This window comes from Bos indicus x Bos taurus, chromosome 7, assembly GCF_003369695.1.
Source record: "Bos indicus x Bos taurus breed Angus x Brahman F1 hybrid chromosome 7, Bos_hybrid_MaternalHap_v2.0, whole genome shotgun sequence".
NCBI lineage: Eukaryota > Metazoa > Chordata > Mammalia > Artiodactyla > Bovidae > Bos > Bos indicus x Bos taurus.
Window position 1 is genome coordinate 27,260,430 of NC_040082.1, and position 25,657 is coordinate 27,286,086.

The 25,657-nt window shown below is 38.7% G+C and overlaps 1 protein-coding gene across 3 annotated transcripts in view; it reads right to left on the reverse strand.

Annotated features, from left to right (window-relative positions):
- Positions 1 to 25,657, reverse strand: part of VCAN (versican) — a 121,232-nt gene that overhangs the window by 83,718 nt on the left and 11,857 nt on the right. For all 3 annotated transcript variants that reach the window (XM_027545675.1, XM_027545676.1, XM_027545677.1), the window contains exons 2-5: positions 24,805 to 24,880; positions 18,221 to 18,598; positions 14,708 to 14,882; positions 14,495 to 14,622 (exon numbers count right to left, since the gene is read on the reverse strand). In XM_027545675.1, the coding sequence (XP_027401476.1) occupies positions 14,495 to 14,622; positions 14,708 to 14,882; positions 18,221 to 18,598; positions 24,805 to 24,874 (751 nt within the window). In that variant the 5' untranslated portion in view covers positions 24,875 to 24,880. The remainder of the gene's footprint in view (positions 1 to 14,494; positions 14,623 to 14,707; positions 14,883 to 18,220; positions 18,599 to 24,804; positions 24,881 to 25,657) is intronic.

The window sequence follows — 25,657 nt, forward strand, 5'->3', positions numbered from 1 at the left end:
CCCGGGCAGCTCAGTGGTAGAGAATCCACCTGTAATGCGGGAGATGTGAGCTCAATCCCTGGATCTGGAAGATCCCCTGGAGGAGGAAATGGCAACCCACTCCAGTATTCTTCCCTAAAAAATCCCGTGGACACAGGAGCCTGGTGGACTACTGTCCATGGGCCTGCAAAGAGTTGGACACGACTGAGCGTCTAAGCTAGTACACAACCAAATAAAAGCTTATTGCTGAAGATGTGTATTGGGAAGATTATTAACGTATAGTCCAAGTTCTAAAAATATAATTTCTAAAAATGCCTTATACAAAAAACTGATAATCCCTGAAACATGACTAGGTATCCAACGAAAATAGGCTTTGTGGACGGCATTTGGAAAACAAATACAAGTCATCTGACAGGTTTCATTTCTGTAAGACTTCTCAGAGCAGGTAATATTATAGAATTTACTGCGAGTTTCTATAAAGAAGTCAGGATTTTTAAACCATTTGACCATTGGAGGAAAAGAATAATCTCCTTTTCTCATAGAAGACTAACTAGTAGTCCACGGATCTATTTCTTGAAGCAAATTGGACTAAACTGCCCTAGAGACATGTATGGCAGCAGCGTGAACACCCTCTTCCAATAACACAAGAGAAGATTCTACACATGGACATCACCAGATGGTCAACACTGAAATCAGATTGATTATATTCTTGCAGCCAAAGATGGAGAAGCTCTATACAGGCAGCAAAAACAAGACCGGGAGCTGACTGTGGCTCAGATCATGAACTCCTTATTGCCAAATTCACACTTAAATTGAAGAAAGTAGGGGAAACCACTAGACCATTCAGGTATGACCTAAATCAAATCCCTTACAATTATACAGTGGAAGTGACAAATAGATTCAAGGGATTACATCTGATAGACAGAATGTGTGAAGAACAATGGATGGAGGTTTGTGACATTTTACAGGAGACAGGGATCAAGACCATCCCAAAGAAAAAGAAATGCAAAAAGGCAAAATGGCTGTCTGAAGAGGCATTACAAATAGCTGTGAAAAGAAAAGAAGTGAAAGGCAAAGGAGAAATGGAAAGATATACCATTTGAACACAGAGTTCCAAAGAATAGGAAGGAGAGATAAGAAAGCCTTCCTCAGTGATCAGTGCAAAGAAATAGAGGAAAACAATGGAATAGGAAAGACTAGAGATCTCTTCAAGAAAATTAGAGATACCAAGGGAACATTTCATGCAGACGGGCTCAATTAGGACAGAAATTGATGGACCTAACAGAAGCAGAAGATATTAAGAAGAGGTGGCAAGAATACACAGGAGAATTGTACAAAAAAGAGGTTCACGACTGAGATAATCATGATGGTATGATCACTCACCCAGAGCCAGACATCTTGGAATGCAAAGTCAGATGGGCCTTAGGAAACATCACTACGAACAAAGCTAGTGGAGGTGATGGAATTCCAGTTGAGCTATTTCAAATCCTGAAAGATGATGCTGTGAAAGTGCTGCACTCAATATGCCAGCAAATTTGGAAAACCCAGCAGTGGCCGCAGGACTAGAAAAGGTCAGTTTTCATTCCAATTCCAAAGAAAGGCAATGTCAAAAAATGCTCAAACTAACACACAATTGCACTCATCTCACACACTAGCAAAGTAATGCTCAAAATTCTCCAAGCCAGGCTCCAACAGAACATGAACTGTGAACTTCCAGATGTGCAAGCTCGATTTAGAAAAGGGCGAGGAACCAGAGATCAAATTGCCAACATCCGCTGGATCATCGAAAAAGCGAGAGAGTTCCAGAAAAACATCTATTTCTGCTTTATTGACTATGCTAAAGCCTTTGACTGTGTGGACCACAACAAGCTGTGAAAAATTCTTAAAGAGATGGGAATACCGGATCACCTGACCTACCTCTTGAGAAATCTGTATGCAAGTCAGGAAGCAATAGTTAGAACTGGACATGGAATAACAGACTGGTTCCAAATTGGGAAGGGAGTATGTCAAGGCTGTATATTGTCACCCTCCTTATTTAACTGATATGCAGAGTACATCATGAGAAATGCTGGATTGGAAGAAACACAAACTGGAATCAGGATTGCCGGGAGAAATATCAATAACCTCAGATATGCAGATGACACCACCTTTATGACAGAAAGTGAAGAGGAACTAAAAAACCTCTTGATGAAGGTGAAAGTGGAGAGTGAAAAAGTTGGCTTAAAGCTCAACATTCAGAAAACAAAGATCATGCCATCTGGTCCCATCACTTCATGGGAAATAGATGGGGAAACAGTGGAAACAGTGTCAGACTTTATTTTTCGGGCTCCAAAATCACTGCAGATGGTGATTGCAGCCATGAAATTAAAAGACGCTTACTCCTTGGAAGGAAAGTTATGACCAACCTAAATAGCATATTCAAAAGCAGAGACACTACTTTGCCAACAAAGGTCCGTCTAGTCAAGGCTATGGTTTTGCCAGTAGTCATGTATGGATGTGAGAGTTGGACTGTGAAGAAAGCTGAGCGCCAAAGAATTGATGCTTTGGAACTGTGGTGTTGGAGAAGACTCTTGAGAGTCCCTTGGACTGCAAGGAGATCCAACCAGTCCATTCTAAAGGAGATCAGTCCCGGGTGTTCTTTGGAAGGAATGATGCTAAAGCTGAAGCTCCAGTACTTTGGCCACCTCATGCGAAGAGTTGACTCATTAGAAAAACTCTGATGCTGGGAGGGATTGGGGGCAGGAGGAGAAGGGGACACAGAGGATGAGATGGCTGGATGGCATCACTGACTTGATGGATATGAGTTTGGGTGAACTCAAGGAGTTGGTGATGGACAGGGAAGCCTGGTGTGCTGCAATACATGGGGTCGCAAAGAGTTGGACATGACTGTGCAACTGAACTGAACTGAACTGAGACAGCGTATTAAGCAGAGACATTACTTTGCCAACAAAGGTCCATCTAGTCAAAACTATGGTTTTTTCAGTACTCATGTATGGATGTGAGAGTTGGACTATAAAGAAAGCTGAGCACTGAAGAATTGATGCTTTTGAACTGCGGTATTGGAGAAGACTCTTGAGAGTCCCTTGGACTGCAAGGAGATCCAACCAGTCCATCCTAAAGGAAATCAGTCCTGAATATTCATTGGAAGGGCTGATGCTGAAGCTCAAACTCCCATACTTTGGCCACTTGATGCAAAGAACTGACTCATTTGAAAAGACCCTGATGCTGGGAAAGATTGAACATGGGAGAGAAGGGGATGACAGAGGATGAGATGGTTGGATGGCATCACCGACTCAATGGACATGAGTCTGAGTAAACTCTGGGAGTTGGTGATGGACAGGGAGGCCTGGCGTTCTGCAGTCCATGGGGTTGCAAAGAGTCGGACATGACTGAGCGACTGAGAGACATGTATGTTTCAATCAAGAAGAAGAATCTCAGTTGAGCCATAACAATGATAACTCAGCACATATTAAGTTTCTCATATCCTATGTGTTAACCTGTCCACGACAGAAACACAGTATATAGACAAGGTAATCAGAATCAAAGCAGGAACCAAAAAAACAAAAACAAAGGTCATATGAAGTCCACTGCCTACCAAGGCTGTGTCAAAGACTGTAAATGAGCAGAAGAAGCTGGACCAGAGCAGAGACCCTGATGGTGTCCAGGACCACATGTAAGGTGAACACGAAAGTGTCCAAGTGTAATAACAATCATTTGCTCTTGACAGCAGATAAAATGTAAGGAAAGAAATACACAAAATATCCTTTATACACAAAGCAATGCACGACTTAATGTAAAATGTGAAGTTAAGTTGTCCTAAGTAAGAATTTACTGACATGCATATATATATACATTCTTATTAGTACAACACATAAACTATAATGTAGAACAGAGGATTTCACAAAAGGGATAATTTGCATGCTCATATGGTAAACATATATGCAGTAGCTTAACCTCTGTTTTTCCAAAATATCAAGTTAAATGCTGTGACTTTAAACTATTCCTGTTTTTCCAACTTTCTAGGGATGCCCTAGAAGAAATTGGAAGACATTGCTGGTGAGACTTTAATATCTGGTGACATTCTACAAACTAAATTCATCTTAATTACAGGAATTAACATCATCAAAAATAATACTTAAATTTGAAAAGTAACTGCTAAAAGACTCCCTGGAAAGTGGATCATGCGTGTTCTTTTTCCACACTTTTGATTGCTAAATGGAAAAGCTATTCCTTGGCAGACTTAGAAATGACACATACTAAAATGTGGCAAGCAATGATGAAAACAAATCAAAACATTAAGATGACCTACAATGTTCAAAAACTAAGAGTTGATACTCAGGAGTAACTCAGAAAAATTATGAAAGAGACTCTGAGTCCAGAGCAAATTGAGAAGAGGATCTTTTTCTTTCACAAGCAATTCCCTGAGATCGCCAAGGAGAACAAGAAACTGGCACCAGCAGATCACAGAGAATTATTCAGGTCCTTCCTAGATGGGCTGTTCTGTGTGGTAGTCAAAGCTGAGGTCTCACCACAGTTATCTAGAAGGGCCTATTTTCTGGATAGTCTGATAAATATTTATGCTTCTTCTGTTTGTGTGTGTGTGTGTGTGTGTGCACACTCATAACCTATCTATCCTGAACTGTCTGAGAATTAGCTCCTATAAACTAATCATGAGTCTCTTTTCTCATTTGAGAATAGAACTTCATGATTTTTTTGTTCACTATAAGGAAGATCAAGATTTGCGATTGTTACTACAGTTCCCTGCTGTTTGGGTCAAAATGGTATACAGGCAATAAGTGTATGCAAAAGTAGACGTGGTGTATGAGCTGGAAATAGTCAGATGACATGCCCAGAAGGATAAAACCACTTACAATATACGGTAAGTGTTATGGTAATAAAGACAAGTCAATATAATTATTACTGGGTAAAAGTTTTGGACTTTTAAGTTTTTTCAAAGTAAGTTTCCTTTTTTTTCCCTCTGCCTTTTGCTCTTTCTCATTTTTTGCCCATGTCTGTATACACAAGATCAAAACAATAAAGACTAATACTCATTATCCTGGATCACAAAATCTATCAGCTGTACGTGGTTGGTTAACAGGCAACATACACTATTATATAATCTTTTGACAGCCAACATTTGTAGATAATTCAAAAGCATGTCAGTTCCCCCTAAGATCTGACTCTTTAACCTATACAGAAACCACTCTTCTGTTAACAGTGACAAGAAAACTTCTGGGGCTGCCAAGATAGCTTCATCCAATTCTAGTGTTAGGCTGGCAATGTATCTAATTTGGGGTGTAATGGCCAGGTCAGCACCTTTCAAATATATCATTTGTTTTAGGATGAAGTAGAAAATACTAGAGCCAGACATCCTGGAATGTGAAGTCAAGTGGGCCTTAGGAAGCATCACTAAGAACAAAGCTAGTGGAGGTGATGGAATTCCAGTGGAGCTATTTCAAATCCTGGAAGACGATGCTGTGAAAGTGCTGCACTCAATATGTCAGCAAATTTGGAAAACTCAGCACTGGCCACAGGACTGGAAAAGGTCAGTTTTCATTCCAATCCCAAAGAAAGGCAATGCCAAAGAATGCTCAAACTACCGCACAATTACACTCATCTCACACGCTAGTAAAGTAATGCTCAAAATTCTCCAAGCCAGGCTTCTGCAATATGTGAACCTTGAACTTCTAGATGTTCAAGCTGGTTTTAGAAAAGGCAGAGGAACCAGAGACCAAATTGCCAACATCTGCTGGATCATCGAAAAAGCAAGAGAGTTCCAGAAAAACATCTATTTCTGCTTTATTGACTATGCCAAAGCCTTTGACTGTGTGGATCACAATAAACTGTGCAAAATTCTGAAAGAAATGGAAATACCAGACCACCTGACCTGCCTCTTGAGAAACCTGTATGCAGGTCAGGAAGCAATAGTTAGGACTGGACGTGGAACAACAGACTGGTTCCAAAAGGAAAAGGAGTACGTCAAGGCTGTATATTGTGACCCTGCTTATTTAACTTATAGGCAGAGTACATCATGAGAAACGCTGGGCTGGATGAAGCACAAGCTGGAATCAGGATTGCCGGGAGAAACATCAATAACCTCAGGTATGCAGATGACATCACCCTTATGGCAGAAAGTGAAGAGGAACTAAAAAGCCTCTTGATGAAAGTGAAAGAGGAGAGTGAAAAAGTTGGCTTAAAGCTCAACATTCAGAAAACGAAGATCATGCCATCTGGTCCCATCACTTCATGGGAAATAGATGGGGAAACAGTGGAAACAGTGTCAGACTTTATTTTTTGGGGCTTCAAAATCACTGTAGATGGTGATTGCAGCCATGAAATTAAAAGACGCTTACTCCTTGGAAGGAAAGTTTTGACCAACCTAGATAGCATATTGAAAAGCAGAGACAGACATTACTTTGCCAACAAAGGTCTGTCTAGTCAAGGCTATGGTTTTTCCAGTGGTCATGTATGGATGTGAGAGTTGGACTGTGAAGAAGGCTGAGTGCCAAAGAATTGATGCTTTTGAACTGTGGTGCTGGAGAAGACTCTTGAGAGTCCCTTGGACTGCAAGGAGATCCAACCAGTCCATTCTAAAGGAGATCAGTCCTGGGTGTTCATTGGAAGGACTGATGCTAAAGCTGAAACTCCAGTACTTTGGCCACCTCATGCGAAGAGTTGACTCATTGGAAAAGACTCTGATGCTGGGAGGGATTGGGGCAGGAGGAGAAGGGGATGACAGAGGATGAGATGGCTGGATGGCATCATCGACTCAATGCACATGAGTTTGGGTGAACTCTGGGAGTTGGTGATGAACAGGGAGGCCTGGCATGCTGCAATACATGGGGTTGCAAAGAGTTGGACATGACTGAGCAACTGAACTGAACCGAGAAACAAAATGTGGCTTAAAGCATAGACACTGGGTTTTGAAAAATTTAACCTTTAATTAATTTTAGAGAATTGTCATCAGTCATGTGATAGTCAGTTAACATTCTTTAAATCAGATAACATTCATGGGAAAAGGAATCCACATATTTGTCGATGTGCTATTACACAAGATATTGTATATGTCATTTGAAGGGATTAAAGACACAGGAAATCCCACCAAAATTTAAGCATATTTTTATGGTTTTCAGGATGTCAGATCTCATTCTTTCCCCATGACAGAGCAGTAAGACTTTAATTAGAGTGAGAAAGAGATTCTAAAAAATTTCTGGATGTCTGAGTCTTCAAAATATACAAAAGATCGAATGTGTTATTTTGTTTGACAGGCACAGTATGGCCGCAGGTCAACATAGGAAGATCAGCCTAGTTATTTTTTTTAACTTTTCACAGCTCAGAGTTAAATGGCCCTGTGTTTCCAAAGAAGTTCTTTTAATTTAGAATTCTAGAAATTGCCATCAAGCCTTAAAGCAAATGACTGTCACAGGTTTTAAGGGATTTCTGTCAAGACATTTCTACTTATTTATTTTTAGATTATAAAATAAAAGTGGCTATATATATAGAAAACCTTGAGGATTCCATAAAAATATATTAGAACTAAGAGATAATTTCAACGAGCTTGTAGGATAAAATATACAAGGCCAATTTATTTCTACACACTTCCAATGAACAATTAGAAAAAGAAAGAAAATTACATTTACATCAAAAGAGAAAAATATGTAGGTTAAATTTAACAAAAGTAATGCAAAATCTATACTATGAAAGCTCTGAAACTATAAAACACTGCTGAAAGAAAATAAAGACGATCTAAACAAAAGATGAAAAAATATCCCATGTTTACAGATCTAATCTGAAGACTCAATATTGTCAAGATGACAATACACCTCAAATTGATCTGGCAATTCAATTCAAACTCAGCTGGATTTTTTGCAGAAATTGACAAATGTATCCCAAAAATCATGTAGGAATTGAAGGGGTCCAGAAGAGGTAAAACAATTTTGAAAAAGAGGAACACAGTTGGGAGTCTCATATTTTCCAATTTCAAAATTTACTACAAAGCAATAGTAATCCAAACAATGTGATAGTGACGTAAGCATAGTCATACGGATCAATGGGACAGAGTCCAGAAACAAACCCATATATTTATGATCAATAGATTTTCACCGGGGTGTCAAGGCCATTAAAATGAGGAAAGAATAGTCTTTCTAACAAATAGTGATGGCATAATTGAATGCTCACACACCAAAGAATGGATTTGGATTCTTATGCCATATACAAAAGCATTTCCCTGGTGGCTCAGATGGTAAAGAATCTGCCTGTAATGCAGGAGACCCCAGTTCAATTCCTGGGTCAGGAAAATTCCCCTGGAGAAGGGAGTGGCTACACACCCTAGTATTCTGACTTGGAGAGTTCCATGGACTGTATAGTCCATGGGGTCGCAAAGAGTCAGATACAACTCAGTGACTTTCACTTTCACTTTCGACCCCATGGACTGTAGCCCACCAGCCTCTTCTGTCCATGGAATTCTCCAGGTAAGAATACTGGAGTGGGTAGCCATTCCCTTCTCCAGGGGATTTTCCTGACCCAGGGATCGAACCGGGGTCTCCTGTATTACAGGCAGATTCTTTACGATCTGAGCCACCAGGGAAATCCCTTTGTATATGGCATAAGAATCCAAATCCATTCTTTGGTATGTGGGTATTCAATCATGCCAGCACTGTTTGTTAAAAAGGACTATTCTTTCCCCATTAGTGGCCTTGGCACCCTGGTGAAAATCTATTGATCATAAATATATGGGTTTGCTTCTGGACTCTGCCCCACTGACCTGTATGACTATGCTTACGTCACTGCAACAGTGTTTGGATTACTATTGCTTTGTTGTAAATTTTGAAATTGGAAAATATGAGACTCCCAACTGTGTTCTTCTTTTTCAAAATTGTTTTACTTCTTCTGCAAAGAGTTGCCATATACAAAATATAACTCAAAATAGATAAAAATAAAAGTTAAAACTTCTACAGTTCTTAGAAACAAACACAGAAATAAGTCTTCATGACTAGGGATTTAGCACTGTTTTCTTAGATGTGACACCAAAAGCACAAATTATCAAAGAAAAACTAGATATTGGATTTCATAAAAATTAAAAACTTTGTTCATCAAAAGGTCCTATTGAAAAAGTAAAAATGCAAATCAGAGAATGGGAGAAAATATTTACAAATCATATATCTGAATAGACACTCTTGAATCGAGAGTATACAAAGAATTCCTATAACTCAGTAATAAAAAGGCAAATACCCAATTAAAAATGAGCAAAGCTTCTGAACAGATGATTCTCCAAGAAAATTATGTACATAGTCAACAGTCATAGGAAAAGTTGCTCAACATCTCTAGCTATCAGGGAAATACAAATCAAAACCACACACAGGTAGTATTGCACACATTAGGATGGTTATAATCAAAAAATCAGATTAAAACAAGTGTTGGCAGGAATGAAAGAATCGGGACCCTAAGGTACTTCTGGTAAAAATTTCAAAACAGTTCCTCAAAATGTTAAAAATAGAGTTGTCATTTAACCCAGCAATCCCAATCACTGTAATCCAAACAGGGATGCAATCATTACTCAGATAAGAATTAGGATATTTTCATGTGAAAAATCAGAGATTTCGGGGAGCATTAAGAGTACTTTGCACCCTCCTGGTTTGTAAGACTGCCTGTTGCTCTACTGGGGAATCTTTGGTGGTCCTGAAAAGCTACTCAAGAAGGACAGTAAAAAAAGGGTATACCCAGTCACTTAACTTCTGTTCCTTAGTATCTTCATGTATAAAAAGGAAGATTTTACAAAAATCCCTATCAAGGTTTTTCTGAGAATTAAGTTAAAGGACAGTACAATCATACAACAAATAGTTTTTTTTCTTATTCTACCCATGGAGCTACTTCACAGTCAATCTATTCAAGTCATACTGACAGAGGACATCATTTTCCAGAGGTTCTGCCAGGGTCCACGCCTGGACACCTTCCTCAGTGACTCTTAGCGAGACATTCAAACACTTAAACAAAAAGAACTCCAAGTTCAATTTCAAACCCTTAGCAAGGTGCATTCATGTCTAAAGCCTATTTGGGAACCCACAGCCTTAACTGTGATCTACAATTCTGTGAGTTCTGTAGAGAATAAAAAGTTCCGGCATCTTCAGGCACCGACATCAATCCATGTGGAAAGATTCTATAATCCGGAATCAATATTTGAAGCCATCTGCTGAACCACAGTGTGCAGGAAGCTATTCTAGTTGACATGGGGCATTTTAACTGAATCAACCCAATTATCACTAATTCTTAAATAACTCCCAGCAGTAAAGTAATCTGTAGATTACACACTGCAAATTCCATTAATATTAAAAGTCAATCTGAGAATCCACAGGCAGGAAATCACACAATTTACAGATTTGGTATCTGATTTTGATCCTATCAAATCCTCTAAAGAAGTTGGAATTAAGCCCTGCTCTAAGACCTGTTTAATGATATTCAGGTTTTTACCTGAATATTTTTAGGTTTTCATATTGAACCTGCATCTCCTGCACTGGCAGGCAGATTATGGACTGAGCCACCTGAGAAGCTTACATATATAAAGGAGCTCATAAGACAAAAAGGAAAAGTTGCTTTTCGTTCTAGGTCAGACACCTGGATGACATGGAATCATTAGATAAGTCATAGAGGTGACAGAGTTATCCTGATTTTGAAATAAGGAAGCAGTAGAAAAATAAGCCTATGATTTGTGAATAGGTACAAAGGGACCAATCCCAGAAAAGACAATTGGCTGGGGAGGCAAAAAAGCGAAATGACTGGAGAGGCGAGAAAGAATAAAGGAGTATCTCTAGGAAAAAGTTATTTCTAAGAGACACCACAGAAAAGAGTGAAAGGAGAAATTCAAAGAGAAAAACTAGCACCTTGGTGATCCAATGAAAAAAATAGATCCTTAGTAAGTCTTGTGAATAAAATTTGGCATTTGTTTTCAAGTACTGTAGAAACGGTAGGGTGGTGGAGGCGGTTTCCGAAAGAGACAAAGTTTGGAAAAAAACTGCAATTACCACCGTGTAGTTCTTGAGTTCTGCTATGTGTCTGATACTGGAATAGATTCTTCACTGTGGTTGGAGAGTTATAGAAGATGGTTATTCCCTTATTTCTATCAGGATCTTACAAAAGTTTTTTCAGAAATAAAAATATTAGGTAATGGTTTGTGTATGATGAATATAAAACAACCAGAAAGAAGAATTCAACACCAGATATGTGGCCCTAACTCTAAGAAAGGTGGGAGTTCAAAATCAGAAAATGGCAGTGTGAGCTGGAAGGGCCAAAGATGGGCTCTTGAAGGCAGTCTGCTCACAGGCATAGGGGAGAGTGGAATGCTGGGAAGATGAGAGGTTTGTTCTCAGAGAGGCTCAAAGCACAGCTGTTGGCAGGAGCTAGGGACAGCTGGTGCATATAAGCAAGGGTTATAAGGCATATAAGCATATCAGAGAGAGAGAAACACAGCTGAAAAGTTTATACTCCTGAGCCAGGATTGAGGTTCTTGATTGAGCCAGCAGCATTTGCTTGAGGAGGAAGGCAACGGGAAATTCACACCATACCATGCTGAGTAGGCGAATGATATGGCCATGGTGATTGCCTGTTTTGATGGTCATAAAACAGATTCCTTGAAGAACTATTAAAGGCTTGGGGATTACTTGCGAGGTAAGACAGAAAACCAGAGATGAGACACCAAAATGATTCACAAACCAAAAATGCAGGTATGGAATTCAGAAGAGAGTTTGGGGCTAGACATGCAAAACTAAAAATTATCATTTTCATTTTTCTTTTTTTTTGTTCTCTTGGTGTCTTTTCATGTCCTGTTCATCCCTCAAGGCACTTGACTTACTTACATACAAAAGAGCAAAAATGAAATCAATTAAGAATTCAGCAGAAATAAGAACCTTTTAAAAATCTATAAACTATAATAACTACTATTTATTGAGCACTTACTTTGTGCCACACATTCTGACAAACACTTTACACCTTAACTCATTTTATCTTCATACTGTGATGAAAAGGGAATTATCCTTACAGACCCCATTTCACAATAAATGTCATTATAAACATATTGAATATCCTCTGAAACTAAGTTTCTTCTGTGAAACAAATTGAAGCCTTGTAACTGCTGACACAAATCTCAGCCAGTGCTTGAATTCGTGTTTATATCAATTCTTTCATCTTTGTCTTCCAACTTCTATGTGGTAAGACAAAAAATTTCAGATTCTGTCGTTTTAGTATAAATACCTCAACTAAAGTTATGCTGTGTTACACACTTCAAGTTTTCAGTTATCAAATACATGAACATATATCCCAAGTAAATACATAACTATATAAAACACAGTTGGGTTACCCTGGAGCAGAGACTGGTTTTACGAATAACAGTTGCCCTAGAAGTGACAATGTTTATGGAGATGGAGAAGAACTCCTATATGACTAATAAATCCCTCTCATTGTGGTGTATGCCTAGATCCTCAAAATGGCTCTTCTGACAGCTCAGTTTTCCCCAAACATTAGTTATGATACTCTGAACAGATTTTAGGAAGCCAGCTCTTGATGGTACAACACGGCTAGGAATCCTTGGCAGGGCTTTTCCCACCAAGACCCTGTCAAAAGTATCTCACACTGAATTTGTGGAGGGCATGGAATTTCTGGAGCTTCTGCACAAAGTCCTCTAGACTTCAAAGAAGCTAGCGATTCTGTAGCCTTAGAGAGTAGGGTTTCAGTACTTCCATCAGGATAAGACTAAAGAAGAGACATGCAGAGGGACCCCTAGGCATGCTTTCTGGGAGCATTGTAAATACATAATCCTAACTTTCCATCACAAAGGTTGGCTTGTGATGTTAACGTTTATTCCCATTGGGATCAAATTGTCCACAGATTTATACCTGAAAGCCACTATTTCAATCACACTTGGTAAAGATTACCAATTACAACTTATATATACTTTTGCAAAATCTGTCTCTGATTTAGTTCCAGTATTACCAACATTCCAGAAATTTCTATTGCTATCACTCTAATAGACATTATTCCAAAAGAAAACAACACTGATAAAATAAATTTCACTGAATTTAGGTACAAATTTCCATCTTACTGAGATAGCAATAACAAAATTTGTTTCCTAGAATCAGAATCTCCTATCAACCATCTCTTATCCTATGAAAAAAGTTAACTAAATTTAAAATTCAACTTAAGGAAGGAGATAAGCTATATCTCATAGCTTGAATTTTCTAGATTATTTTCCCTTTACCTTTGTGAAAAATGTAAATTGTTAGTATCTGAAATTATGGTTTAGAAAACACATGTATCAATCTTAAATAACAGTCATAATAAGAATATGAATAATAAGAAGGTTAAGATGCTAGAGAACCACACTAAAGAAACCTTCTTGGAATCAGGCTATCCTATTCACATTTAGGACACCAGGCAAATATAAGCTGCTTATTTTCTAGCTTTCGGTCACTGAGGTTGTTTATTCAATTCATAGAATCAGAGAATTTAATTATGTTGGGAGGGACTATGGAAATTTTCTAGTCCAACCTCCTCATTTTAAGCATAAGAAAATTGAGATCATTCTTTTACGGGTACCCAGCTAAAATTAAATGTATAACTCAATGCGATACCTCTATTTATATATTGAGGCCTCTAAGATAGCTATTGTTACAAGTGAACTTCCATTTCAAAAGTCACAGAAACTTCTACTCCATGTGTCTTATAATAAAATTATTATGTCCTTAGGTAACATTGCCAGAAGAGACCTCAAACTTACTATCTCTAAGAGTCTCTCTCTGTCACTGAGGAGGAAATGATGATGCCAGAATCAATCAGGCTCTAAGAATCTCTAAAGCAAGGCTTATATCTTACCTGACTTCATAGTTCTAACAAGCAGAGCATCTATCACACAGTGGGTGTTTTGTATTTTTTTTTTTTTTTTGCGTGCTGATTGATTGAATGAATAAATGATTGCTTTAAAAATTAGTGTAGCAATATTGCTTTAAATATTTGTAATTAACCTCCAATTAAAAAAATAAATTTATATTAAAAAAAATAAATATTAGTGTAACAAAGTGAACACAAGGAGAAGCAAACCATGAAAATCCTTCCTTGGCTAGTTTGTGTCATTCAGTTGCACTTTGGGATGTTTATCAGCACTTGGATTCACAGTGGTTTGTCATCACAGGACTTTACCTGAAGTCCTTACAAGAATAGGTACCGCCCTTACAGGCTTCTATTCTTAATTCTCTAAAAATGTATTGGAAACGTTCCAGTGGCAGCATGACTGAAAGCAAACCTGCCATTAACTAAAGACATTTCAAACCTACATAACCATTTACACAGCCCTCCTTCTCTTTCCACTTTAATTTAAGCTTATTTTACCACAGAATCATACGGTTATTTAAACTAAACGTTGCTGTTTGGAATCCAAACAAGCATGGAGACTCACTCTATCCCCACGTGCTCCCAGTGTTTCCTCGATTTTCTCGGGTCAAATGAAGCTATAGAAATGTGAACATCTTACCATCCAGATGGTCCACGTAACAATACACATCGTAAGTTTCATGAGGAGCACGGAATCCGTAGGTCCGGACTCCTTCCTTCCCCATCATGTCTCCATAGCAGCCTTCTCGGGGAACCCGGATGGGATACCTGGGAAAATAAAGGACTAGGAAGTAGCACTATATTCTCACTCCCCACGTGATGAACTAAAGCCGGTAGCCCCCAGACCACTCACCTAACAGTCTGATCTGACAGCCAGCCTGCATCACACTGCTCAAAACCATCTTCATAGGCGGCATGCAGCTGCTCTGGGGTGGCTATGACGGCCCCGATGTCCACACAAGCCTTCTGTGCCATCTCAAAGTTCAGGGTGTACCTGCTGGTTGCCGCCCTGTAGTGAAACACAACCCCTGCAAAGATAGCAGCGAACAATTACAGGCGAGTTCAGGTCTCCCCTCGTACTGTGCAGTTTCTCATTGGAGCAGTATGTCAAATGACTCGCTAACACGGTCTTAAGACCATGACAATCTTCTTATTTTTACTTCATATAGCATTATGCAAAATCATGGTGATCTGAGGAACCCCAGAAATGCTATTCACTCAGGTATCCCATTCTGCTCCATTAAAGTTTCCTAGTCAGGAGTTTTCTGTTCCCATGGAAACCGTCTGAAAAAAAGATTTAAGTCGCTAAATCCCATATGGTGACTAGTGGTCCTAATTATAGGTAGTATTCAGGCTATCATGGCTTCCCAGGTGCTTCAATGGATAAACAATCTGCCTGCAATGCAGGAGATGCAGGTTCAATCCCTGGGTAGGGAAGATTCCCTGGAGGAGGGCATGGCAACCAACTGCAGTATTCTTGGCTGGAGAATCCCATGGACAGAGGAGCCTGGCGGGCTATAGTCCATGGGGTTGCAAAACAGTCTGGCAAGGCTGAAGCAACTGAGCATGCGCGCACAGGCTATCAGGGGACCACGGACGACTAAAGGCAGTAGGTGCTGCAGGAGACACAAAGAGTTAAGGAGGTCACGAGATCAACTCCTCTCCATGTTTGTACTCAGGGCCAACTCAATAGAAGCATATAGAACCTTCACCAATACCACTTCCTCCAGACATGAAATATTGTGGTATTTACTTACCGAGACAATATATTATAATGGAAAAGACACTAGAGTATATAAGAGAAGGCCTATTCTAATTCCTGATTTGCTCCTTAATCATATATAAGCCTTAATTTCCTCCTCTATAAAGTATACCTAACAGTGCTTATGCTGTTTTATTGAAATGAAGATCAAATTAGATAAAGAATTTTAAAGTATCTTAAAATGTTGGATAGGCTACTATAATAAATGTTTATCATATTCACTAACTGATCTGCATAATGTAGAATCTCCACTTTGACAGGTAAAATGTATGATTTTTATCCCAAAGAAGGCCTGAAATAAAGTTCTCCAGACTCCCGCGGGTAGAAGCCAGGCATCCTGATATGCGCTTCAAATTCCACTTTGTCGTATTTTAGGAGTTGCATAAACTAGTGGTTCTTGAACTGTGTTTCAGGGTCAAAGAACTGTCAAAAGCCTGAGGAAAGAGCAACTGAGGGGGTGAAGCTTGGGGCCCTCCTCCCACTTGAGCAAGGGCATCTCCATTTTTAACTGGAGTAAATATGGTGACTCATTTTCATCAGACAGCAAAGTGAGTCAAGCTAATGTGCCTAGGAAGTCACTGGAAAATAGAAATTGGAGTAATTGGGTTTTATGGGTGAGATTTTATTGTCATATCATTTAACACCACATATTTATTATGTGGAATTAATTTTGGTTTCCAAGATATCTTTCACTTTCCTTTTATTCCTAGTAATTTCTTAGAGTTGACAACAGCCTCCCTCCGTCTCTCTCTCTCTCACACACACACAGCTTGACTTCTAGCTATTAAATTGTTTTCCACATGCCTATCCTCGCTTCTGTCTTCCAAAACAGGTATGTGCCAATAAAGCATCTACAGGGGACAGACTAGGCATGTCATCAATAAGCACCTCTGATCAGTGTCAATACAAAAAGGCCTGCACAGGTACCAAGTGGATGCACTGACAACTAATACTTATTTCCCATTTCTGATATTTCAAAGAACAAAAAAACAAAAAAACAGCGAATGCTTTTCATAAAATCTATACCTTTACAGAACAACTTTAAAATTTCCAGGAAGTATATATGGTCCTATAAGTATGTTTATAATGATCTCTAAGACTTGAGCAAGACTTTGCATGGTTTTAAATTAGTCTTCTGCTGATCAAAGCTTCAAAGAGCCTTCTTGGTAATTAAAAATCTTCCTAGTGCACTGAGGACTGGCAGTAAGGGGGCACAAAGGGGCCTCCATGACCAAGGCAGGGAATATCAGGCTGTATAAGTATCTATAATTGCTGGATAATTTGAAGACCTCATGGGGCTAAGGAGATTAAGTGGAGAATTTTCATTGTTTCAGAGAGGCAAGGGGCAAATCCACTGCTAATTCTTTAATGATGAAGATTTAAGAAGTTGTTAAACTTCTGGGATTTAATATATATATATAATATACGTATAATGCGTATCTAAGTTTATATATTTTATTTATATATATATATATAATGTTACATTACACAAAAAGAGGAAGAGATATATCAGTAGAAAAAACAATCCAAGACTAATCAAAGTAAATGATAAAAAAAATTAAGAGCAAAGAGCCCAGGGTGTTCAGTGGATGCCTGGAAAACATAAAAATAGATTTATAGAAGACAGGAATAGGATCTGAATGGGAAAGGATGTTCAGAAAATTAATCTGTCACATCTGAAATTCAGAGTATTTCCTTTTGGCTACACAAGAAAGAGTTTTAATAAAACCCTTTGTATATGTTTCTGAAAGGTAAATATTTTATAGGGAAATGGAGGGTTGGAAGAAAAATCTGTTCCATCATGTCTGGGTATGAGAATTTTGCTTAATAACTTGCCAAAATATTCTGCTTCCAGGAGCTGTGGTATTATGTGTGTACCCAATTAAAGCAATTTTTCTTTGCTTTGTCTCCTAACTTAAATTCAAATGACATACAAACTACCACTGAAAGGGGGCTGAAACTAAAATGTCTCATCGCAAGACAGTGGGTGACTAGTGTACTGACCTTAAAAAAATACACCGAATTCTTGTTTTGATCCAATTCAAATGTTTATTGAGTCCTTGCCTTTTCAAAGCACTATGATATTAATATATACCATGGACTTATTAGGTGCCTTATTTATTCAATGTAAGTTAAGATATAACTTATATTTCTTAAAAGCAAACTCAAACATTTTAATAATCATGCTAGGAGAGTGAGAAAAAGGGTTTGTGTGTGTGTGTGTATGTATATATGTGTATATGTGTGTTTATGTATGCACGTGAGTATACATGCACATATGCACATATTTAAAAAAATTAAACTGTAGATCAGCCTTTGCAGTCTTCAAAAATAATTGCTGATAGGTCTCAATAATGAAGTAATGATTCTTGAGCTATATACCATGTCTTGAGGTATTCATTATATCTGGTATAAAGTCACCTTCCTTGACTCCTGACCAATTAACAGCTCATTTTTAGTAACGGACATGGACTATTGGGTCGATTGGTGTGTGTTTTCCCTCTGTTCAAACCCTGAGCAATGGCTACTTTTGAATCTTGTTTCACCACACTTCTGAACCAGGTATCCTGTAGTACCAGCTTCTTCTAGATTCGCAAGCCTTACCCTCCACGGTCAGTGACACCGTGTCCTGTGTGTCTTCAATCCCGTACATGACGTCACAGCGGTAGCGGCCTGCATCACTGGCCAGCAGTTTGACCATGGTGAGTGAGGCATCGCCCACGTCCTCGGGATGTGTAGGCACCGACACTCTCCCTTTGTAGTCTTGACCGATCTTGATATTCCCATTTTGGGCCACGAGAACAGTAGTCTCCTTTAAATCTTTTCCCGTCTTGTCCAATTCAATCTTAGACCATTTGATTCGCAGAAATTCACTGGTGGTGTTATAACTGGGTGGTAAGGTAGGCATGGTTGAGAAATGACAAGGTAGGTTGACTTTTCCAGAGAGGGAGCCCTTAACAGGTGGGCTTTTTTCCATGTTGACTACAGGAAAAAGAAAATACAAAATCGACAAGCTGAGTCTATTAAATAAGTGAAAGGATAAGAACCATTACAGGGATTTGGTTACATCTTCAGTATGTAAAATAATCAGGATGATTTTATATACAGAGAATAGTATATCATTTCAATAATGTTTTATAACAAAGACAGGAATTAATAATGCTCATTAAAAGTTGTTTTTGTTTTTATTTTTTAAAGTTTTTATTTTATACTGGAGTATAGCTGGTCAACAACATTGTGATAGTTTCAGGTGGACAGCAAAAGTACACAGCCAACATATACATGTATCCACTCTCCCCAAACTCCCCTCCTATCCAGGCTGCCACATAATACTGAGCAGAGTTCTCTGTGCGATACAGTAGGACCTTGTTGGCTCCCATTTTAATTATAGCAGTGTGTATATGTCAATCCCAAACTCCCTATCACTTTCCCCCATGCCAAGCAAAAGTTCATTCTCTAGTCTGCGAGTCTGCTTCTGTTTTATAAATAAGTTCATTTGTATAATTTCTTTTTAGATTCCATATACACCCTCATCCGGATATATTTATAACACTTTTCTTATACGATATTTCTCCTTCTCTGTCTGATTTCACTAACTTGGACAATCTCTAGGCCCATCCATGTTGCTGCAAATGGATAATGCTCATTTTTAGGTGCTAAAATATGAGCATTCATTTTAAAGTTTTTGTAACTTAGATTTTAACATGAACAAAACAAGTGATAAAATAAGGCCATTGTAGGAAGGCAAGAAATCAAGGGTGGGAGGAACCTAGACTAAGCAATACAGGTTAAAAAGCAGATTTAAGTCAACAGGTGAGAAGAAGAAAAATGATTAAGATAACTACCACATTACTTTAGAGGAAATGAAAACAACTTCAGGAGGAAGTGAAAATTAACAAAAGTATTTCAGTAGACTGGAGCAGGGAAATGTCTAACACTTGAAGGACCCACTATGGTTCAGTGAATCAAAGGCTTTCATCGTAATGACAAATCCAGCTGCAGTCGCTTTGCAGCGAAACATTACCTCTCCATTATATCCTGGGGGGTAATGTTGGCTTCTATTCACCTAACCCTCCTAAGCCTGGCTTCCCAGGTGGCTCAGTGGTAAAGAATCCGCCTACAATACAGGAGATGTGGGTTTGATCCCTGGGTCGGGAAGATCCCCTGGCGGAGGGCATAGCAACCCAGTCCAGCATTCTTGCCTGGAGAATCCCATGAACAGAGGAGCCCCGAGGGTTACAGTCCATAGGGTCGCAAGAGTCTGACATGACTGAGTGACTGAATATGCACACATGCAACCCTTCTAAAGTATTAATCTACAGAATGCCTTTCTGCTTAAGCCCTTAAACTTTTAATGAGAAAGAACACTTCAACTATAATTTAACACCATTACATGCAAATAAATAAATAAAACCCACATTCTTTCACTTATATAGGGATCTATACCTCTCCTCCCCATCTTGCACCCATCTCCCAGTCTCTCCTAGTTGGTGAGACAATGTGTTGGTTCAGTTCAGTAATAGAATATAAATTATAGTGCGCAGAGAACTCCCAGTTCATGCAAATATGATGAACAGTAATAGTAACCTCTAGGTGGAGTAAAATAATATTTCTTAATTGACAAAATAATATGTAGCTAACACTTGGTATGTTAGTGGTTAAAGGCATTAGTAACACATGTCTCAATATGAACATGCATTAGAAATGATACAGATGCTAAAGACTAAAATTTAACTTCAAAAGGACTGGATCCCATTAAGCAGCTAAAGACAACAAAAAGATATTTTGTACTTTTTTTTTATTTTGGCAGAGAATAGGGGTCCTGAGAATGGGGTCACAAAGAGTTGGACACAACTGAGCAACTGAACTAAACTGAACTGAGGAGTCCTGAGAAGGAAAGAGGTGAGAATTTTATGAACTAAAAATGTCTTAATTTGTACCCATCGTATGTTCCAGGAATTCCTATATTCCTTTCTGAAAATGATTAAACTCACAAATAAAAGATGGCTTTTTAAAGGGAGAATAAACATCTTTACCATTGACATCAATTGTGGTATAAATTTATAAGACTCTTTGATTCAGCCCAATCAATTCAATTGGGAGGTTTTTTACACTTAGAGCATTTCTCCAGAACTGTGCTGTAATGAAAAGATATATTGGAACAATATAATGTCAAAAGGTAATTTTCCAAGAGTTATTTATTGTTCTGGATATTTACAGATGCAAGAGAATTAAAAGCTGCAGTTGTATGTAAATATATATTCATGGAGAATCCAGTCTTATCAACAAGATTAACAAAAAGCTGTGTGGCCAAGTCTTTTGTGTATGAAATCTTGGGTCTTAATGCACTGGGTAATGAGAACTAAGTTTATCAAATACAAATATTTTAAGAAAGAAATTTAGTAGCACAGAGGATAATGTTTATCAGCTATGCATGTTAAAAAAAAATGCTACCTGCAAGAACTTGTCTGAAATTCTGACAGTGCAAGAAATAAAAACGAATGCTTACAACAGTTCACCATTCAAGTTTGTGGTCTAAATGAATACTGTAAGGGAGAGCACTCCAAATAATGAATAATCAATTATGCTTCATTCTATGTCAGTAAATTCTGCAGAGCAAGAATGATGCAAATTCTATCTACAAAATTTAATCAAACACACACAGACCTTGGCCTAGAAGTGCCAGAGTGAGACTAGGGGAATTTATCGCCCTTTCAAGTATTAATATCACTCCCTCATTCATTCATTTACTTGTGATTGTGCATGACTCCGTTTATTATATTAGAGGAATATCCGAATAACAGAGTCAGTGGTAAATAATCCATATGAAAGATATTGTTAAATCAAAGAGTTCCTTATGCATTAAAATAAAGCCAACAACCAAGAGACAAAGTGCTCATTAATTACTCACCTTTCAAGTGCCTAGACTTACATAGAAAAACCCTTAAGATGAGAGTACTTGTGTTGACCCAACTAGCTATTACTCTGTGCTTCACTGTGAACTTGGCAAATATATTTCATATGTATCTTACATTTTCAACTTCGTCCCTTTGAAAAAATGAAGCTTCTTCTGAAATTAGCCCCAAACTAATGATATTGCTTAATAGTGATCACCAATTTACAAAAAGCCTGATGCCTGGGGTAAAGTACAGGACACTGGTTGAGAGCATGGACAGTGGAACCAGATTGCCTGGGCTCACCTCCAGGCTCCATCACTAAATTGCTGTGTGATCTTCTACATTAGCTATGTTGATAAATCTTTTGGTACTATTGTTTCCTCATTTGCCAGCTGGGGAGAATAAAGCACGTGTCTCATGGAAGAGTTAAGATTAAAAAAGGTTAACAAAGTAAAATACTTAGAAGAAAGCCCAACATGTAGAAATTACTCAATATTGTTAGTGGTTATTACTATTTAAAATATCATCAAGGAGCTATACCATAAGCATTAGTTTCCCTATTATTTGTGTGAGTTCTTTCTTTAAGTGAAAGGGTGATGGTCCTGTTTCTCAAAGTCCTCCTGCTACTTTCTCTGTAATTTCCTTCTATTACAACCCAACCAAATCAACCCCCTTTTCTCCATCTCTTTTCTGTGTCCTCCCTCTTCACTCAATCCTGTTGTCCTTTCCTCTCTGTCACCTTTACTTCCTAGAAATGCTGAAGAGGACATCTTCTTGGCCATTGGATTGGTGGAGCCTAGACTCTGATGGCCATCCAAGTCATTCATTGTGGTATTCACTCATTATTTATTTATTCATTCACTTATTCACTCAAGCATAAATTGATTAAGTGCGAGCAGTGTGTCAGGAACTCTACTAGAAGAGGAAAAAAAAAAAAAAAACAGCTCTCTTGAAGTCACAGTCTGCTTGGGAAAAAAAAACAAAGAATAACTTATCCTCAATGAGTGGTATGGACTATAATAGCTGTCACAGGACAGGGGACAATGAGAACGTAGAGAAAGGGCTTTAAAACTGCCTGGAAACAATCTGGGGGATGAGAGGTGGGAGCCATCTCAGAAGTCAGCTCATCCTTGATTCCTCTCTCACCCTCACCACACCACATCCCATCCATGCGTTGGTCCTAATCCTCCATCTCCACCTATCCAGTTCACTTCCCTCCAGCTCTCCTGCCCCCACGTGATACAAGTGCCCCATCTCACACACGGGTGATCACAATAACCTCCTAAGTCATCTCCCTGGGGCCGCTCTTTCTCTCCTACAGTCAAACCAACGTAGAACAGCAAACATGGAACCTGGGAAGTATTCATCGACTTACCTTTCACTGGCTGAAAGCCTTTAGTGCTTCCTGGGAATAAAATCCATTTCTAAAGCTTACAATGCTTACATGGATAAGAAGTGTATCAGTGGTAAAGCTCACACACTCCTGGGACAGCCTTGGTTCTTCTCCCAGTTCTGCTACTTACTAGTCTTGTGACTTTGAGCAAGTCACTTAGGTTCTCTGGATCTCAGTTTCCTCTATGGATAGTGAATGTTTCAATAAGCTAATGTTAAGTATTAAAACTGTTCCTGGCTCATAGGAAGCTCCTTCTTAAAAAAAAATAATAATAATTTGTGTATAGTTGCTTTACAATGTTGTGTTAGTTTCTGCTGAAAAGTGAATCAGTTACTCCTATACACATATCTGCTCTCTTTTGGATTTCCTCTCTGTTGAGGTCATCACAGAGCATTGAGTGGAATTCTCTATGCTTTACAGAGGCTTCTCATTAGTTATCCATTTTATACATGGTAGTGTGTATATATTGGTCCCAATCTCCCAATTCATGCCACCCCCTTGGTGTCCACCCAGATTTGCAAAGTAGAAATAGAGACATGGGGGTGCAGAAAAATAAACATAGGAAGCTCTTTTCTGAGTGTCAGATAGTGTTTCTATTTACATGAGCTGATTTCTGCCTATCTCTCTATCTAGATCTCCTACTTTTCCCTTGATCACTGCTCTCCAACTGCAGTGACCTTTCTATTGCTCAAACACACTACCTAACTTGGGCCAGATCTTAGCTGGCTGGCTCCTTCTCGTCATTCCCACGTCAGTGTTAAGGATTACTTTCTCAAAGACGCCTTACCACCTCCCCTGCCCCCACCCTAAGACACTTTCTATGTCGTCACTCTGCTTTATTTTCATCAGTTCAGAAGTACTGGGATTGTTGGTTTACATGTTTATCGCCTACCTCATGTAACTAAGGAGATTAGGCTTAATGAAATCTAAAACAATGTATGACTCATCCACTGATATATCCCTGGAGACCCAGACTAAGCCATAGCACGTAGAATCTGTTCAAACAATACTGTCAATGGATAGATAAATGGATGGATAGGAAGGATGGATGAATAAATAGGTTGAGTGACACAAGTTCTGAATCTTAAGAATGAACTGAAGTGGAACTGTAGAGGACAAAAGAAGGCACTGCTAAGCAGAAGGAACTGCATTGGGGCAGGGGAAGGGAAACAAGGTGTAAGGAAAAAAATAGGGAATAAGAATGGAAATTATAAATTATTTCAGACTCTGTAGCAGGCAGTGAGTGTGAGAAAGAAGCAGAAGCTGAGTCTAGAGAGACCCTTGATGAGAGCAGGTCACTGATACTCAGCACAGATTCTTTCTTCATGGACCAAGAATCTACAAATTTGGAATCACAAAACTCTCATTAGGCGGACATATAATTTAAAGCTAAGAAAACAGTGCATGTTTACTTATCCAGTTACAAAGGAGAAAGAGAGAGAGAGAAGAAAAGAGAAAAAGAAAGAAATGGAGGTAGGGGTAAAAACTTGTCTATCAGTTATCTTGTCTATCTATATCTTATTGATTTCTTTCAAATTGTATCCCTCTGAAAGCTCAATAGTCTTTTTTTCAATGTAGAAAAGCCTTTGAGTGGTGTCAAAAAGAGTGGAACCTTAAAATATGCCCAGCCACTCAAATGAGCCTTTTTGCGCAGTCTGAAAGTAATCTGGTAAGTTACTGAAAGCCCACTTTCTTCTTTAGCATCCTGTTCATTATTTTGTTATAACTGATTTATTTAAAACCACTGTTTTCAGCCTAATGATATTTTAGCTAAAAGTCTTCAGCAACGAATAAATAAAAAATTCATCCTTTATTTTAATGATTCCATAATCACATTCCATGCCCCAATACTTTAATTTTTATTTCAATTAGTCCTAAAAAATGATTACCACACTCACCTTTCTGTAGTGCATGGGCTGCTATTAAGGTGGAGCACATCCATAAGATGCTCTTTATATTTATCAGCATCTTGTCCTAGAAATGAAGATAAACACAAAGGAAATCATAAGCACTCAGGCTTGTGGGAGGCCATACGTCACATGCTTTTTGTACCTTGTATGTAACAAGAGTACAAGAAGCTGCTCCTCTTGGGTTGTAAACACAGGAGGAGACTTGCAATACGAGAAGTTGTCCCAACACTTTAATTATTAGTTTGACTCTCACCCAATGTGGTCGTTACCAAAATAATTCCAGAACCCAAACTGGGGACATATAACAATGTGGATGTGTGGGGCAACCGCAGTGGGGTAGGCTGTTGGAAGAACAATATAGACCACAGCCTAAGTAACGAGCGGCTAGCAACTGGAACAAGGAGGGACGGGCGACCACAAAACCTATTTAGAAACAGGAAGCTGATCATAGATGGAGCAAGAGAAGATGGGGAAGCAGTTGGGAGACATGTGGAAAGAAAGGGATTTGCACCAAATGTGAAGTGTGTGGAAACCCATTGCTGATTCATGCACATGGTACCAGGACAGAGAATAAGGATCTCAGCAGGCTTTTTAAAGCACAGACTCAATTTAGTTTCTAGGAGGCTGAGCAAACAAAATAAATGTATTATAAGGAGCTGTTAATTACAGAAAAGGCCAATGCTTGCCATGAGTTTTAAAGTAGTTCCAATGGTCTGAAGGGTAAAGAATGAAAGAAAACACCCTGTACTGAGAGTCAATAAACCCTGCCCTGGCTTTGCCATTAATTTATTGTGTGAATTTGGGGAAGACATTTAACAAATCTGGGTCTCAGAATGATCCC